The sequence below is a fragment of the Gigantopelta aegis genome, unplaced genomic scaffold (genome assembly GCF_016097555.1).
Source record: "Gigantopelta aegis isolate Gae_Host unplaced genomic scaffold, Gae_host_genome ctg5736_pilon_pilon:::debris, whole genome shotgun sequence".
In the NCBI taxonomy this organism is placed as follows: domain Eukaryota; kingdom Metazoa; phylum Mollusca; class Gastropoda; order Neomphalida; family Peltospiridae; genus Gigantopelta; species Gigantopelta aegis.
The window spans coordinates 1-17,549 of NW_024534601.1; the positions used below are offsets into that span (position 1 = coordinate 1).

Consider the following 17,549-nt stretch of genomic DNA (forward strand, 5'->3'; position numbering starts at 1 on the left):
TGTGTAATCGTTTTACTAAAATGATGTCATTTCGTCATCTCCGTCTAGTTATATTTTGATATATTATGGATACTATGGATCATGAAGAAATTATTACACTCGCATGCGAATCGTACTGATTTTACGAAACTCGTGTAAGGAGTCATGTATTACCCTCACTCTCGCTCAGGCAATACAAAAATCTTGATACTCATTTCGTAAAATCAGTACGACACTGTCAGTTGACGTGGAAAACTTTGTTTCTTATCTCACTAGCGGTGTGTCGTCGTATTAGTGAGATCTTTGCTGTTTTGCATGACTTGGTGTATTACAACATGGATGGGTCTGTCACTTTACAGACTGATCCTATTTTTGTGGCTAAGAACCAGGCACCAAGGGAAGTGGTTCGAATTTTCATTATTATTCATACTTACTTAGCACAACAAAGGTCACGTCCCACCCACCCTGAGGGAGGTCTTCCTTCATTCACTCATTCCGTTCTGCCCCTGCACGGGTGTACTATATACATGTATATGTACATCCGGCAAATTAGGGAAGATAATTAAATAAGTAAATTGTGAATTTGGTCATTTTAATATCCCCCCGCCCCTCAGGGGAAATGAGGGGCGGAGCCTAAAGGTTAAAAGTAAGCCAATTAAACAAAAATCTTATTTACTTCCAACAATACTATAACTGAATAGTCTTCATTTATGTAAGTCATTAAATGATTTAATAGTTGTGATTTTCATTAATGTTGCCTGTTTAAATTTTGTCCTAGAAGGGTGATATAAACTAATTTCATAACAACTACTAGACCATTTCCCATTTCAGTCTTTACATTTGTTTACTCACAAACAATTCTTTGTGGAATGATTTTTTTATATTATAATATATATGCATACTTTCAGACCAATCTTCAATCTCGTCTCTGACTTTGAACTCGCAGTCTACACTGGTTACAGTTGATGAGTTGACTCCTATGTCTCTGAGATGCGATGTTGACAGTAATCCAGGATCTCACATCAAACTGCTGAACAACTCACACACTCTGCATGAAGTGACAATCTCTAAACAGGCTGAGTACACATGGATCGAGGCTGGGTGTTTGAATACAGGAAACTACACGTGTGAAGCGGAAAACAACATCAAGTCAGCTGTCAATGAAAGTGTGCAGCTTGTTGTAAAGTGTAAGTTACAAAGAAAATGAGATAGTTCAAGTCTCTAAATGCAGGGGTGAAATAAAATTAAAAAAATTCTGTTTAATATACATATATATCCTTCATTAATTATCTGGTCAGTGCCAGTATATGCCATCTGTTAGTCAAACAACTAGCTTTTCTAATTCTCCAAGTCAATTAATTAATTTATCAATTTATAATTAATTGGAGAATGAAGGGAAAATAAAATGCAAATTGGTCCCACATGATATCATAAATGCCCCCACCCCCACATCACATGCAGTGTAGACAAAAAGAAGAATAAATAGTTTTAATATATATGTAGGCCTACAAATACATAAACTTTAACACAATAAATGATATTTGCCTAATACAGTATATCATGGTAATGATATTTGTATATTATTTTATATTAAACCATAAATTTATGCAGTTCAGCAGTAACTAAGACAAAAAAAAGTATCACCTCTGTTTAAAACATTGTGTATATCTGACAGTGAAAATGAAAAAGAATACAAAATGTTGGTTTAAACTCCCATAGATGTATATATACAGTATGAGTATTCAATACTGTATCCAGATATAACATTTTAGTGACACACTTGACATATTTGACAAGGTGAGTGAATTATTTGGAGCATTTCAGTCTTCTGACTAAACAATTAGTAATGTGGTTGCTGGTGAATTTGACCTCTAGTGGCTTTACCTCTACAGCACCGTATCAAAAGTTTTCGCGATAATCCAAAATGGCCGACGTAAACACGGGTCAATATGTAAATTTTAAAAATAGTAGAATTAATAACCATACCTCAATATTTGGTTAAGTGTCCCTTGTTACGAATGCAAGCCATAATGTGACGTGGAAGTGAAAAATATAAACTTTGAATGTATTCCACGTACATTCAAATTTTCCCATACGTCAAGAGCTGCAGCGAACAACTCTTCAGACGTTTTTATGGTTAGGGCCTTGTTTTGCAGTATTTTTTTTCATTCTTAACTAAATATTTTCTCTTATGTTCAAGTCTGGTGACTGAGCAGGCCATGTCATACCACAACTATTATTTTCACGTTTATATGCCTCGATTAATTGAGCTCTATAACAAGGTGCATTGTCATCCTGAAAACGATATGGTTTATCGATAAAATGTCGTGCTAAAACAGGCCAGAGATGATTGTCGAGTATTTCACGATACTTTTCAGCATTAATGTTTCCATTAACCATACATAAAGTTCCGACACCATGCCATGTAATGCAGCCCCAGATCATAATCGACACCCTTTGTTGACTTGGAACAGACATGCATTCGGGACGGTATGCTTCATGTGCAGTAAGATCTGTGGATTTGCGACCCATTTTGCAAAACGCCGTCTGCTTCAAGATCAAGGGAGCAGACGACTAATTCATGACGTCACCAGTGTAGCTACGTAAAAGATATATAAATAGGGATTGTATCAAAAGGCTTATTTTTACGTAACTTGGGAAAAACACGCAGTTAGCGGAAGGTAGAAAAGCGCTTCCATGTTAATGACGTCATTTTCGTGAACATTTTTGATACGGCACTGTACCTGTAGGTAATAGCCAGATGTGGTCATTGGGAAGTGCATAAACCAGGCCTTATGATTTAAAATATGCAGGCGGTCTAAAAACAGCCTGCCTAAATAAGTTTTTTAGGGTCTATATATATATATATATATATATATATATATATATATATATATATTATATTATACACACACACACACAAATGTATATAGGCAGACCACTTTTATCTGACAAAAGTAACTTATTTTGGTGGGCCTCGTTAAAAATATGTTGACTGAATTTTTTGTATTTTAAAGATATATGTATTCATTTGATGTTTTCCATTTATGTTATGTCTTCTTTTGCATGTGGAAATTATTCTTATACACAATATTCACTTCGTTATTCTCTTGGCTTGCCATTCCGAGGACGTGGTTTACTTTATTCATTGAACTTTCTTGAATATTTTGCTCATTCCTTATCGTTTTTATTGTATTTTATATTTGACAACCCTCATGATACATGAAAGTATTTAGTGTATGATAAATTATCGTGAATGGTTACCTTAATTAACACAACAATTTTATTTTTGTTGGTTTTCCGTGCCCAGGTTCACTGGCCTTTTCATTTTAAAAATGGCCTTTCCAATTACACCGGCCTCGTCTCCTTGGGTAGGTAGGATTTGCAATGCCAAGCTGGCTAAAGAAGACGATCATGAGTTATGTTTAACATGTCATCTGTGTTCGTGCAAGATGCCATGTGTACTTTGTGCTCAGTGGATCGCAGCAAAGTGGGACACGCTTGAGTTTCACTTACAAAAGGAATGGGCCAAGCGGGCGGTGCGTTCACATAAATCACTTTCGGAGAAGAGAGACACGCCTGTCTCCACACCCGCACGAGTACCAATGCCGGCATTCGATGATTGTGGAATACCTAGTTAACTCTTCGAGGGAGATCCCAAAGTTTTAACTTTTTCGATGGGCTCTCCCTCACTGGATCCTGGCAGGGCCGAGGAGCCTGCCCAGGCCCTAGTTACAGTTCCTGCAGGGACTCTGCACGGACTCTCCACGCTCACTCACTAGAGGGTTGTGGTACACAGGACAGGCTTGCAGGGGAACAACCAGGACCTCCAGGCCCTGCCCCTAGCAGTAGGAAAGTGCCTCAGCACGCCAACCCTCACCAGGCTGGCTGTGTGGGACTGCCCATGTTTGGTCCCAGACTTTTCCCGACACGCCACCCCCAACTCTGGTGGTTGTGCAGGATTGCCCCAGCACACCAGCCCTAACCTGGCCTGTAGTGCAGGCTGTTCAGGTAAGCAGCCAGTGGGGACAGGTATCAGCCTGACCCCAGGGTAACACAGTGACTGGGCCAGTTCAAGTTTAGGACTGGCAGGGCCACAGTGGACCAGTATGGCAGGATTAAACCAGCCTGTAACATTGTCTAGCAGTGCCGTCTCTAATGGGGGAGCACAGCACTCGGGTCCTGGAACCAGTGATACGGACACAGTCCAGCTTACCGGTTCTTACAATTCTAGTATGGGATACCCTCATGTCCCAGGCTTTTTCCCATCTAATCTACTCATTTGGAGGCATGGGTTGGTAACCCAACCATTTTTGCGCTTCCTGGTTGCAACCCTTGCCTACTGAGGCTCATCCTTGTACTTTTCCACCTCCTAGACAGGAGAGGAGAGCAACACCACCCTGGGGGCTATGATCAGTGGTTGCAAAACAAGGTGTCGCGTGTCGCATGCGGCGTTTACTACGTTTAAGGAAATTCCGAATCGCTTTTTTTCCAACGAGACCGACGGTCTTCAGTGTGTGGAATGCCTTTGTTTTGTTTTTGTTTTTTTTTAATTTTTGATTCATGAGCACACTAGACCCAGTGATTTTCCGCAATCGAACGGAATTCCTATTGTGAAACGGAATTTACATTTGGAAATGGATTTTCCGCGAAGTAAAAAAAAAATCAATACTATTTTACTATTGCCACACACAGTAAAACTGACGATTGACCCGTGTGCAGTACTATTGGCAAACGCTAGACTGAATTATGCACTTCATAGTGAACCAAATGGTCACATTGGGAACCAATCAAATACTTCGCGAACGTTAGCGAAACGTTTGCTGGCTTTACTTGGGGCTGGTTTACTGCTTAGTCTGTTGCGCCTGCACAGATGGAACAGGTTTTTTTTCCAGGAGTAAGTTTAGCCAGCATTTTGTCGCTAACGCTTGTCTTGGAAGACAGATTTTTACGCTACACATTAAACCGAATGACCATTTCGGGAACCAGTCAAAATATGTTTGCAAACGTTTAGCTAAAAATAAACGTATACGTTTTGTGAACCCTAAGCCCCTTTGAATAAAGCAGTGCACTTAATTGTTGGACAATCATGCTTTATGTAGTTATTATAATTGTAACCTTTGCTCCTAATATGATTTTTCGCTACTGATATGATCACTTTAAGTAACCTAAAGTCCGAACCAAATTGTTAAACTACGATAAATTACTCTCCTACCTTTAATTACCGTTATATTTCCCCAAAATTTTGTCCAGACACAAGTTGTGAAACAAACATTACAGTGACACAGATTCCACATACTAGACTGTAACGATGTCACCAGTATCGACTTTGCCGAGATAGCATAGGGCAGTTATCTGCCGTCTGCCACTTTGTTTTTTTTATGGAATACTCTTCAAGAGGGGTGAAAGCCTCCAAAGTATGTGACATAATTAATTTAAAATCAGTGATTTCTAGTGGTATCTTTAGACAAACAAAAAATACTAATAAAACATTAATATGACGTCATGAGGTTTGCTTTTATATCATAACATGTTAAGACGTTGTTACATTAAATGATATCCTTTCACCCCTCTTGGAGATTTTTCCATAAAAAGTCAAAATGGCAGCCGGGTAAAATCTAACGAAAAATAAAGATAGGAGAGCAATTTATCGTAGTTGTTAACAATTTGGTTCGGACTTTAGTAAGATGAAACAACTTGTAGACTTAGTCACCCAGTCAGATTTCTTGGTTTTTCAAATTGTCTGAACCTGAAGCAACTAGAGTGCTTAGAGTGAGACTGTTTCTTTCTGACACACCTCTGACACAACTTGCCACTGTTTTGTCTAGAAACAGAGAAATAGAATACATCATGTGATGTAACATAGTTTGAACCAACAGCTTTTACAAGACATCTGAAATGTCTCTTAACCCGTGAGTCATACTTGTTCTATTCTTGGGCCAGCAATTTCACCAACTATATGCATTACAAGTGGACTACATTGCACACTTCTGTGGTAATAGACTCCGGCCTATAGAGACAACACCCCCCCCCACCCCACCCCACCCCCCCGTGCCCTCATTATTGAGTGTCTGTAGCTCTCGATAAACCCCCATCTCCTACTCTGTCAGTTCCAACGCCTACTAGTACTTCATTTTCCAACCGCTTTCAACAAACTTGGCCACTTGGTCAAACACGATGGGAATGCGGCCATTGTCACCCTTATATACAGTGACAATAGGCTGCATCGATCCCAGATTAGGCAGAGATGGCAACCCAAGGTAGCCCCCCAAGGTAGCACAGGGGGGACCAAACCTGGCGGTTGAGCCGCCAGAGGCGGTCCCACCTGTTTCCAAGTAACCAAGGAAACAGGCAGGGGAAACTTGGGGAGGGAGGGTGGGGAACCAAAGCCGGCAGCTAAACTGCCGGGGGCGGTCCTTTCTAAACCAGCAACAGCGCCAATGGAGACTAGACATGTGATTACTATGGTAGCACCAGCTAGTCCACCGGCGTCTCCATTGGTTGTTGTTGTTCTGGCAGCTGACACACTGTGGGAATCCAAGAAGAGGAAAGTTTCAGAAAAGGACCCGCCGACTCACAAGACCACTCCTTGGACAGTCGTGTGTGACAAGCTGCCAGGGAGACACCGGCACTAGCTGTGTTCTGGGGGATTTCACACGGAATCTTTGTGACGACCAACACTTATCAGGTCAAGGGAGATACCAAATTCAAGCAGTGGCTGAAACCCGCATGTTTTATTTGTCAGCAGAGTGGAACGGGCTGTATTGACAGGCGATCCTGAAACCAGACATGGACAGTCCAGTTATCCATCACTTTTTCAAGCTGCTCCTACGTGAGAATTACAGAGGGATTGTTCCGGGTTGTTATGTCAACTTGGTTGACTTCTTCCCGAACTACAAGATCGATCAGCCCATCACAGTGCCATGAGTTCTGCCGCCAACCTCTCCAAGAACCTTCGCCTCCAGGTAAGGGCTTAGTTGGACTTTAAACTTTTTGGCCGCAGTTCAAACTTTTATGTTTATTGTTTTTATAAATAGTCCAACGCACTTTATTTTGACAGCCTGTCAAAATTGCTCAAATCACCTTAAAACCTTTTTGGCAGAGTATTCAAATTTCACTTTGGGATTTAAGTTTTTATTCCAGACACGATAGAATGTGTCAGCTATCTTCTTTTTGACTTTAGGTCCTTGACCTAACTTCTAAATTGCTTATTCCACATTCTGCCCACCTCGATACTTACCCCTTCCCTCCTGTCCCGGACTGAGGCTAAGCCTGTGATGGGCATGCTTGAAACCTTTCTGGTATACAAGCATGTCAAAACAGTTCAGATTCAGACTCATTGGAAATGTAAACCCGATATCCTTTGAATGAGTTCCAACTGAACCCAGTATATCCCAAACCAATGTCACGCTAAACATAGCTAATTCCTCAAGATCTTTTCTGATGCACTAGCTGATAAACCAGGTATTCTTGACACTAGTGAAGTACACCCAAAGGCAGCAGATCCAGGAACTTTTAGCTGCAACGGACTTCCATGGTGCAAAGAAGACAAAACATATACATGACCTCAGCTTTTCTTATCGGGAACGAATACTTGGTTCCAAAAAAGAGAATTTGTACAGACACAAGTCATCTGATTCTGATGCACCATCATCAAGCAACGAACATGGAGCACTACCACCAGATAAGGTCACACACAATCCTACATCACGAGTCAGAGTAGTTTTTTCCACATTATTGGTGATTTTTATCATATTATTAACAAAAGTAAAATAACTTTTTTTTCATATAATATTTTGTTCAAGTGGTGATTTTATTAATACATACTGTACTTTCTTTTTGAATGTTTGCTTCTAGATGTTTTCTTTTTACAAGCTTTCCCCTTTTTTAATTAACATGTGATTTGCAAAACTGAAATGTTTTAGAAGTGATGATTCTTTCAGAATAAAGATTCAAATTTATCTTGATATACTGTTGGTCGTAAATGATACATTTAATTCAATAATAAATAATTGTCGTAACTACCACCATTTATGCAAATAACTAAAACACCTAATCTCGCAAATATTCAAATCTCGCTAATATCGCAAATATACAAATAAATTGTAAATTTGTTCACGTTTCATTGCCATTAAAACAAATTTGACATCTTAACTACAAATGAAGAAAAACAGTTTTATATTATCATGGCTTTTTAAAAACGTATTTTGATGCATACAAGTCCTTCTGGTTCTCACGCGACATAATGGAGATATCAGATTAAAGTTAGATGATTTTCAAAGAAGCATACAAACTCATTTGTGTCAAAATTAATCAAAAAGCATTTTCACTTTGGTTGAGAAAACAAATTTCTTGCAGATTTCCAATACCAATGATTAAATCTGAAATGTTGCAAATAACTAGCGTTATATGCATTCTACACAAAGCAGATTTATTACTGTACAGTAAGATTTCTTTGTGGTACAGTAAGATTTCTTTGTGGAATAGTTGTAAAACATATTAAGTGTTCCAGCTGTAAAACTCGCCATAAGTCAGTACAGGCAGTCAACTTAATTTGGCTCTTGAAGCTTTAGTGTGACCCTAAACTATAAACCATGGTGTTTTGTAATTAGTTTAAACAATCAATATATTTCAGGTTCACCAAGACTAGATTACCGAGTTCCATTCCAGAAAGAGTTTGCAGCAGCAGAAGGTGGAAATGTGACTCTGAAGATATCAGTGATTGCCAACCCAACACCCACATTCACCTGGTACAATCTGACTAATGAAAACAAAGAACTCGGGTCTGGTAGTTCATCTACAACTGACGTATCTGCTGTTGGGAAACTCACACTGACAGATGTTCAGCAGGGAGATATTGGTACCTATCAGGTTGTTGTGTCTAATAGAGCTCCAAGACAAGACCTTGTGGTGAACCTGACACTTGATGTAGCAGGTATGAGTAGATGTGTATGTGCTAGAACTAGAACATCATGAGATTAATTGTAAAGCTAGATCGATACTGACATTGAATGTTACTGCCATTCCATAATGTATGCCTGGTTCTGTATTCCTGAAAATTCCTAACTTAAGTATACTTGAACCCTAAGTATCATACTAAACTAGTCATACTTAAGTTAGTATCAGACCTGTCAACCCTCCTGGATTCCGTGGGAGTCACTCGGTATTTAATCAATCTCCCCAAGTAAAAAATCCTCCCGGTAAATAAAATATTTGTAAGCATAAAAACAAATTGATCTACTTTCGCTAAAATAACATACGAGAAGTAACTCCACTTTTTTTTTCAGTTGGAACTCTTCGGCTCATTTCGGTTTCCAACAATGTAACAAACTGTTTAACGTTTGCTGAAGTGAGAATTGTGGGATATATTGTTAAAAAAGCACTTGGTATTCATAAAATGTCTTAAAGGCACTCAGTTATGCAAGGTTGACCTAATTAATGAAGCAACAAACTATTATCTGAAAATACATACATTTGATTTGTACCTAAAAGTACTTTATTGAACCATCTATATAACTATTATATTCCACTTATTATTGATATTTTATGAAAATAATTGAATTATGTCGATGGTCCATAATTCAGAGAAAAATAATGGCTATTTGGAGAGCAGAGATGTGACATTATTTTTGAGTCATGTGCTGGGCATCCCCCAAATAACTACAGTGTCAACACGATTTACTAAGCTCGTGTAACAAGAACACTTGACCATCCTCTGTGATGTAGGGTAAATAAAACAAGCAAAAAACAATGAAAATAAGTTATTAAAAAATAATAAAAACATGTACTGAATGATAATAAGCTTATACATTAATTTATTTTATGTTATTTTAGTAACAGAAGCATGTTAAATGTCGACAATCCCGACTAGTTAGATTGTATATGAATCTAGTGGACCATTTTGTGTACGTTTTACAAAGACATTGACCCTGCAGTACTCAAAAAAATTTAAAATAAAATAATAATCAAATAAAAAAAAGCGATAATAATGATAATAATAAATAAATAAATAATTTTACAAATTATCAGCTGTTGAGGTAGATTATCTGACAGAGAAACTAACTACGGACAGTACACAAACTAACAACAGCACTTGAACTTGATAATTTTTCACCAATTGCAATTTTGAGGCTGCTTACGTAAAAAATTTAAAAACTCGATTTTTTATATATATATATATATATATATATATATATATATACCAGTAACGCCGAGACAACTCCCGGGACCCCCTCTAAATTTATGTAATGTTTCTGTAAAGCTGCCCCCACCCACCCCACAGCGATGTGATTTTACCAACATAATAATAATAATAATAATAATTATTATTATTATAATTATTATAATAATTATTATTATTATTATTATTTTGGGGGTGGAGGGGGTGGGTTTTTTATCTTTTTTTAACTGTAAAAATGGGTGCATATATACACATACGGCAGGCTGAACTTGCCTCTGCATGTAGAACTGGATTCAACTGGGTTAAGTTATAATTAAGCCACCCGTGACGACAAAACATGCAAAAGTACACTGTTTTTTTTTTACACTTTACATTAAACCGAATGACCACTTTGCGAATCAGTCAAAATAATTTTCAAACGTTTAGTGAAAAACAACTGGCAATGTTGAAAAACATGTTACCCACCCCTGCTAAATTCCATGCACACGCACTTGCACTGGTGCTGTGTACAGTAGCTCCGTAAAAGAAACCCCAAATGACACAAATTCCTTTTTAAAAAAATCATAATAATAAGATAAAAAATTGTGAGTTCTAACTGTTTATTATTTTATTTCAGCGTATTCGCCGTTATTTTGTCATGAAATGATATTAAATTTTTTATTTGCCATGTATATAGTCGGCCCTCTTATGCCAAGTCTCTTTACACAACGATTGTCGTTCATATAAAATTCAAGGTTACATTACAGGGCTGTCGTATATATAGCCTCATCATTACGAGTCCGTTTTGCTGCATGTTTTATGACTTTTCACAAAAAGAGTTCCAAATTTTTAAAATATTAAAAAAGTATATATAAAAATATGTTTCCACTGAAACCACCTTAAAATTAGTTAGTCTGAAAACCAACATCCTCAGGAGAATAAACAAAGTGCTGGGCATATGACGCTTGGAAGTTAAAAACACAAAGCTAGGTAACAAGACAGGAGCTGACGAATAGCATAACAATAAAATTAAAGAACAAAGGAGTATAAAAGGTCTTAGTTGTTAAAGCCAGTAGGCGTGCATTACAACAGCTTGTTCTGAATGTGCACGTAAATCTCTTTGTCTTGTCTTATCCAAAGCCAGTAGGCGTGCATTACAACAGCTTGTTCTGAATGTGCACGTAAAGCCCTATGACCTGACCTGAGCTAAAGCCAAGTAGGGCTGTATTCATTGAGGCCATTGGGGTGAACAGTATTCAGTTTAGGTATCCAAATGGATTCTGCAAGGTCTAACTTAGTTTGGTCTCTGTTAACTTGCTGTAAAAGAACACAACTGTAATCATGGGGCCACATGGGGAGCTTTATCTTTTTTATTATATTTACCCAAGGTACAATGTTTTTGGTCCACTGGGATTTGTCTGTGTGATGATAACTAGTTTAACGTGGCCATATACCACTAGGGTTTCGAACACGCCCATCCTGAGTCCGACCTCCGATAAGATCGGTGGCCTGACTCGGGATGGAGGGGGGGGGGGGGGTGAAAATGGGCAGAATTTTGAAAATAGCAATTAGTAAAAAAGTTAATAGAATAAATAAAAAAAATAAAAAGGTTACAAGCCAAAAATAAAAAGAATTGACTGCTCGGCCGAATATTTATATAATTTGGAGCATTTTAGAAGGACAGTCCAAAATTAAATAAGAGAAAGAAGAGAGCATCGGACTATTTAATAATATTTTAAATTTTTTTTTAATTTCGACATAAAATTTTGAACGCAGATCTAAAAGTTTAAAGTCCGATCGATATGTCCACGCGAGTGGCCTCGTTAAGGCCGTTTGGGTGCATAGCTTAAAGGGACGAGATGGGTTGCATCCCGTCAAGAAAACCCCTAGATTGACAGTAAATAGACGTTGAAGGTGTAGTGCTGTGCTGAAATACAGATCTTGAGAAGCCGGATCCGTCTGAACGAGAGAGAGTATCAGACTAGGGTATAGTCCAGTCGTCATGGGTTGGTATAGTGGTGCGGACGGGCCCGACTCCGGAGGATACGAGATGGTATCACTATAAAGCAAGGTAAAGCAAGGTAAAGTGTAGAAAAAGAGTAGTAGGGGCCGACCCCGTTTCCTATTTCTTCTTAGAGTGGGGCGGTCAATCTTCCAGTGCTGCTAGGACAGGCTCGGACATGTAGAGACTAAACATGAACAACCGTGGCGTTGTGCAGAATGGCCGTCATACGAGTCACGAAAAAACAAACAAGTCGACAGTCAGACGGAGAAATGACGTGGAGGCAAGGAATCTCGCTAAAAAAGAATCCAACCTGGTGGTGCAGGCTGTCGAAACGAGAAGCGTTCCAGCGTTCAATCAGTTCTTCACCAGGTCACAATTGCAAACGTATACAAATGTAAAGGCAATGCCATATGATATAAATGTCTCCTACAAAATATAGCAGAATGCATAGCAACCAATGAAATCGGCTATTGTTATACGAGGCACTCATATCGTGTGGCATCGCCTTAATTGTAACCACTGCAAACAAATGAACACACTGATAGACAACAATTTTTGCTGCCATTCTTTACACATTTTCAAATTTCATCCAGTATTTAACATGTGCATCACACAACAACATACCCTGGGTATTTAATCAATATATATTTAACTGTCATAATAGTCATTATATAACAACTGTGAAGTACAACATTAGGCCTAAAAAAATGTGTTTCAGGTTTCATCCTTGAAATAAATAGGGTAGGTAGGTAAGAACTTTTTTTCAATCGAATCAAACCGAGAACTCATAATCGGCCAAAGGGTTCCGAACCTAGATTATTATTTTTTAAGTTTTCCTTTTTTTGTTTTTGCTTCAAAAATGTTTAGGGTCCCTATATAAAATTAGGGTAGGCCGAGAAACAGGAAACACACATATACTTTTTTAGGACTAATCAAAAACCCTTTCATGAAAACAAAATATTAAGAAACAGACTGTTGGTACAGAATAGAAATTTTTGTATATTTTTGAGTTAGGGAAAATGTACCTTCAATGTTTGCATGTATTGATTATTTACATGTCTAATGTTTACCTTATAACCTTTGTTCAGAAATCCACAGGAGCGCAGGAGGCCCATTACAGCATTGAAATTTTTTCCATAGGCCTCCTCTTCTACGACAGGGTTTGGATGGTGGAGCGCTCCTGTGTAGAAACGTTTAGTAAAGTCATCGGGTGCCTATATACATGTATTTGTTGATTAATTTTGCCTGTGAAGTATTTACTAGTAGTCTAAAAGTACACTTCAATGTTACATTTTGTAGTGGGTAAATCCCGTTTTTGTTGTTGTGTTTTTTTTTTATCAAAATGCGATATACGCCGATTAAAAGACTCAATTTTGCTGAAAATTAAAAAAATTGATATATCGCGTTTTGCGCCTAAACTCTTCTTATAACTTATCATTTGTGATAACTATCCAAATGGAGATAGATGTATGTAGTATGTATGTAGTGTTATAATAAATATGTTTAAAAATAAAAAATAATAATAATTGAAGTAAAAGATACCAAACAGCAGAAGTAAGTGTACAATAAATAAAATCAATGCCTCACCATGTACAGCTTTATTCCATGCTTGTTTGGCTTGTTAGGACTGTACACCTTGAAAGACAGATGACCCTTCCACGGACACATTCCTTCGTCAATGGAGATGTGCTCGTCCGGCGAGTATGTAGAAAGAAATTGTTTGTTCAAAAAGTCATAAAAGGGTCGCACTTTAAAAAGGGGATCATGTCCTGCACATCCCCTTGGCACACAGTTAGAATTATTGTTCAAATGAAAAAACTTCCATATATTAAAAAATCTGTTTCTAGACATTGTGGACAAGAAGAAGGGGGTCAAAACAACAGTGTCTTTACTCCACTATCTATTCACATCCCCAATGCAGTCCAGCTGCGTGCACGACTATGTGTAGAAAGGTTGGGGTTGGCCTCTAAATACTGTCCAGCATATATGTTAGTCTCATCCACAATGTGATCAAATAAAAAATCATCAAAAAACAATCTAAAAAAATCAACAGGACCAGCTGTTTGTAAAGTAACATTATGTGAAAAAATCCCCTTGAAACCCACTTCACCAGTGACAGAAGGTACAAGGGGATCACAGTCTTGTTTGGACCAGCCAAGAAGTAAATCTTCAGGTACATCTAAATCATCATGCAAAATATCAATTTCCTGAGCCCTATCTAACAATAAATCACGTAAATTTACAACAATGTCCTCCTCAGTGAATCCTTCGAACTCTCCTTCGCTATCAGAATTATGATAAATATCCGCAACTTCCTGTGACATATTTACAGCGGAAGTGAAAGTAGCAGAAATCACCGACAGTTTTTCCAGCGAAACGTCATGTCCGAAATCCCCAATCATTATCTGGGTCAAATTACGCTAATGTAGGTCAACTACGCTTTGAAGTTTTCGCGATTTGTCTTTGGTATATAGTATAACTATTTATGAACATTTCATGCTTAGTGATTATTATATGCTCAATACAACCTTTCATTATTACGATTATTTTTTTTAAAAGCGTTTTTATATCACTAAGTAAACAATGTTTTGGTACGTTGCCTGCACAACAGCTACTGGAGCACGTGGACTTAAAAATTATTACCATAGTAACTAATGATATATGCGATTACCCATCCTAATGTGAAACAAAATATTACTGTAAATGCCACATATTACTCATACTGACATAGGCCTACCAGTAAATTTATCGAAGCACTTTCCTTCATGAATAGGCTACATGTATCCTACACATCTTTTGAATGAGTCATCCACGGTATAAAAATAATTATAAGACACTGTGTTTATATTCACAAAATTATATATACTCTTCAAAAAAAGAAACGCAAAAGGGTACAAATGGGTTATAAGTCCGATTTTATGTTTCCTACCGGTTCATGCTTTGTGAATATAAGGTCATTGCATGTCCCAAACACATTCCCACGGTTACATTCGATAAAACGCAGCTACTGTACAATAAAGTTCCAAAATGAATATTCGCAAAAACGCAGCCACGTGCAAACCATGTCACCACTGCACGTGCGTTGTCTGCACGTGCAACATGAACACCGACAGTATAAAAGTGCAGGGTGTTCGCTTGCCTGGCCTCTGTATCTGGCCGACCGTTGACAATCCAGGACATGCCACGTCTCAGTGAACCGCAGAGAAACAATGCCATCGGCCGACTAGACGCAGGCGAATCCAGAACGGCCGTTGCCAGGGCATTCCATGTGTCTCCAAGCACCATCTCCAGACTGTGGGACCGTTACCAGCAACATGGATCAACACGTGACCTCCCTAGATCCGGTCGACCACGGGTCACTACCCCCGGGCAGGACCGCTACATCCGGGTACGCCACCTTCGGGAACGATTGACTACTGCCACCTCCACAGCCGCAGCAATACCAGGTTTGCGCAGGATATCCGACCAGACCGTAAGGAACCGCCTACGTGAGGTAGGAATTCGTGCCAGACGTCCAGTTCGAGGTGTCATCTCAACACCACAACACCGTCGACTCCGACTGCAGTGGTGCCAGATTTATCGACAATGGCCTCAACTGCGATGGAGACAGGTGTGGTTCAGTGACGAGTCTCGATTTCTGCTCCGACGTCATGATGGAAGATGTAGCGTGTATAGGCGTCGTGGTGAACGTTATGCGGCAAACTGTGTGCAGGAAGTGGACAGATTCGGCGGGGGTAGTTTCATGGTGTGGGCAGCCATCTCACACACTGACAGAACTGACCTGGTCCACGTGGCTACATTGACCAGATCCTCCGGCCACACATCGTTCCAGTTATGGCCAACGCCAGGCCTCACACAGCACGTCTCACAACGGCTTTCCTACAGAACAACAACATTAATGTCCTTCCTTGGCCATCGATATCACCGGATTTGAACCCAATTGAGCATCTATGGGACGAGTTGGACCGACGCCTCCGACAGCGACAACCACAGCCCCAGACCCTGCCCGAGCTGGCAGCAGCCTTGCAGGCCGAGTGGGCCACCATCCCCCGGGACGTCATCCGTACTCTGGTTGCTTCAATGGGCAGGCGGTGCCAGGCAGTTGTCAACACACGCGGAGGCCACACCCGGTATTGACTCCAGATGACCTTGACCTTGGTGGTGTGTCCTATCACTTACTCACAATGGACTAGAGTGAATTGTGAACAATCCTGCAACATTTGGTAATTATCGGACTCACCATTCAATAATTAAATCAATTCTCCAAATGTTACGACAATGTGGTTTTGCGTTTCTTCTTTTGAAGAGTATATAAATGATATAACAGTCATCTTTCTTAATTATTTAACAGTAAAAATGTAACCGATTTGTTTCAACGAAACAAGTTGCCGCCACATAATAATTGTTATCTGTGACGCGCGACAAGAGTTTTTTGATTGGTTATTGGAAGTAATGCAGGTCATGGCATTCCCGGACTAGCTCAGCAGACGGCTACTACTAGTAGTAGAGCTTGTAATCCATCGGACGCAATGCAGCATTTATTTATTTTTATTTTTTTTAAATACAGAATAATTATACATATTTCCAATGAGTAGTAATTAATGTCATTGTGCATGTAATAAGTTTTCTTGAAAAAGCGGGAAGGAAAAAGAAAATCAAGAACCGACGAATGCAAAGCTGTGAAAGCACATTCAGTGATTCACGACATGACACTGTTTACAGATGTACAACAACAATTTACTAAATATTTGGATATGTCATTCTGAGACTATTCATTGACATTTCCTTACTTTTTTTAAAATAAAAAATTCAATAGTTTTTGTAGAAAACGATATTTAATTCAAAACAATGCTAAGTGACGTCATTGTGATGACGCTTGACGTGTATACACGTCAACGGCAGGATAAGGGTTAAGCAATAATGTGCATTATATATGACATTCCTTTAAACACTGCGTTTAAGAAAAACAGGCTTCGTAAATTTGGCCCAGTAATTCTTAGTGTGTTGAAAATGTAGTTCATTGCACTTGCAAAATATGTAATAAAAATGAGACAAACTTTAACTGTTATTTAGATATAGATATAGGCTAAGTACATATTGAAATATGGATAATGAACAGTTAATTACAGAAATCATCGAGGTAATTATATTTACATATTCAATGCTAAAAAAAGTGATTATTTCAGTAAAACTTTCATATTTTGATTCTTGAAGGTCCCCCGAATATTCCCATGAATGTCACAGCATGGAGCAATGGTTCACACTCAGTCTCGGTGTCTTGGATAGAGGCATTCAATGGAGGATCAAATCAGACGTTCCTTTATACAATACCGAGCAGACAGAAACATACAGTGGACATATCTCACGGAAGAGGTTTCCCGAGAAAGTTCTCCATACAAACCACAC

At 38.7% G+C, this 17,549-nt stretch overlaps 1 protein-coding gene across 1 annotated transcript; it reads left to right on the top strand.

The window, feature by feature from the left end:
• Positions 1-887: 887 nt before the first annotated feature.
• Positions 888-17,516, top strand: LOC121366450 (igLON family member 5-like; the record flags this gene model as incomplete). Its single annotated transcript, XM_041490900.1, has 3 exons — positions 888-1,166; positions 8,615-8,914; positions 17,358-17,516. Coding segments are annotated over 3 exons (738 nt in total), but the record flags the coding sequence as incomplete, so codon positions are not given.
• Positions 17,517-17,549: the final 33 nt, after the last annotated feature.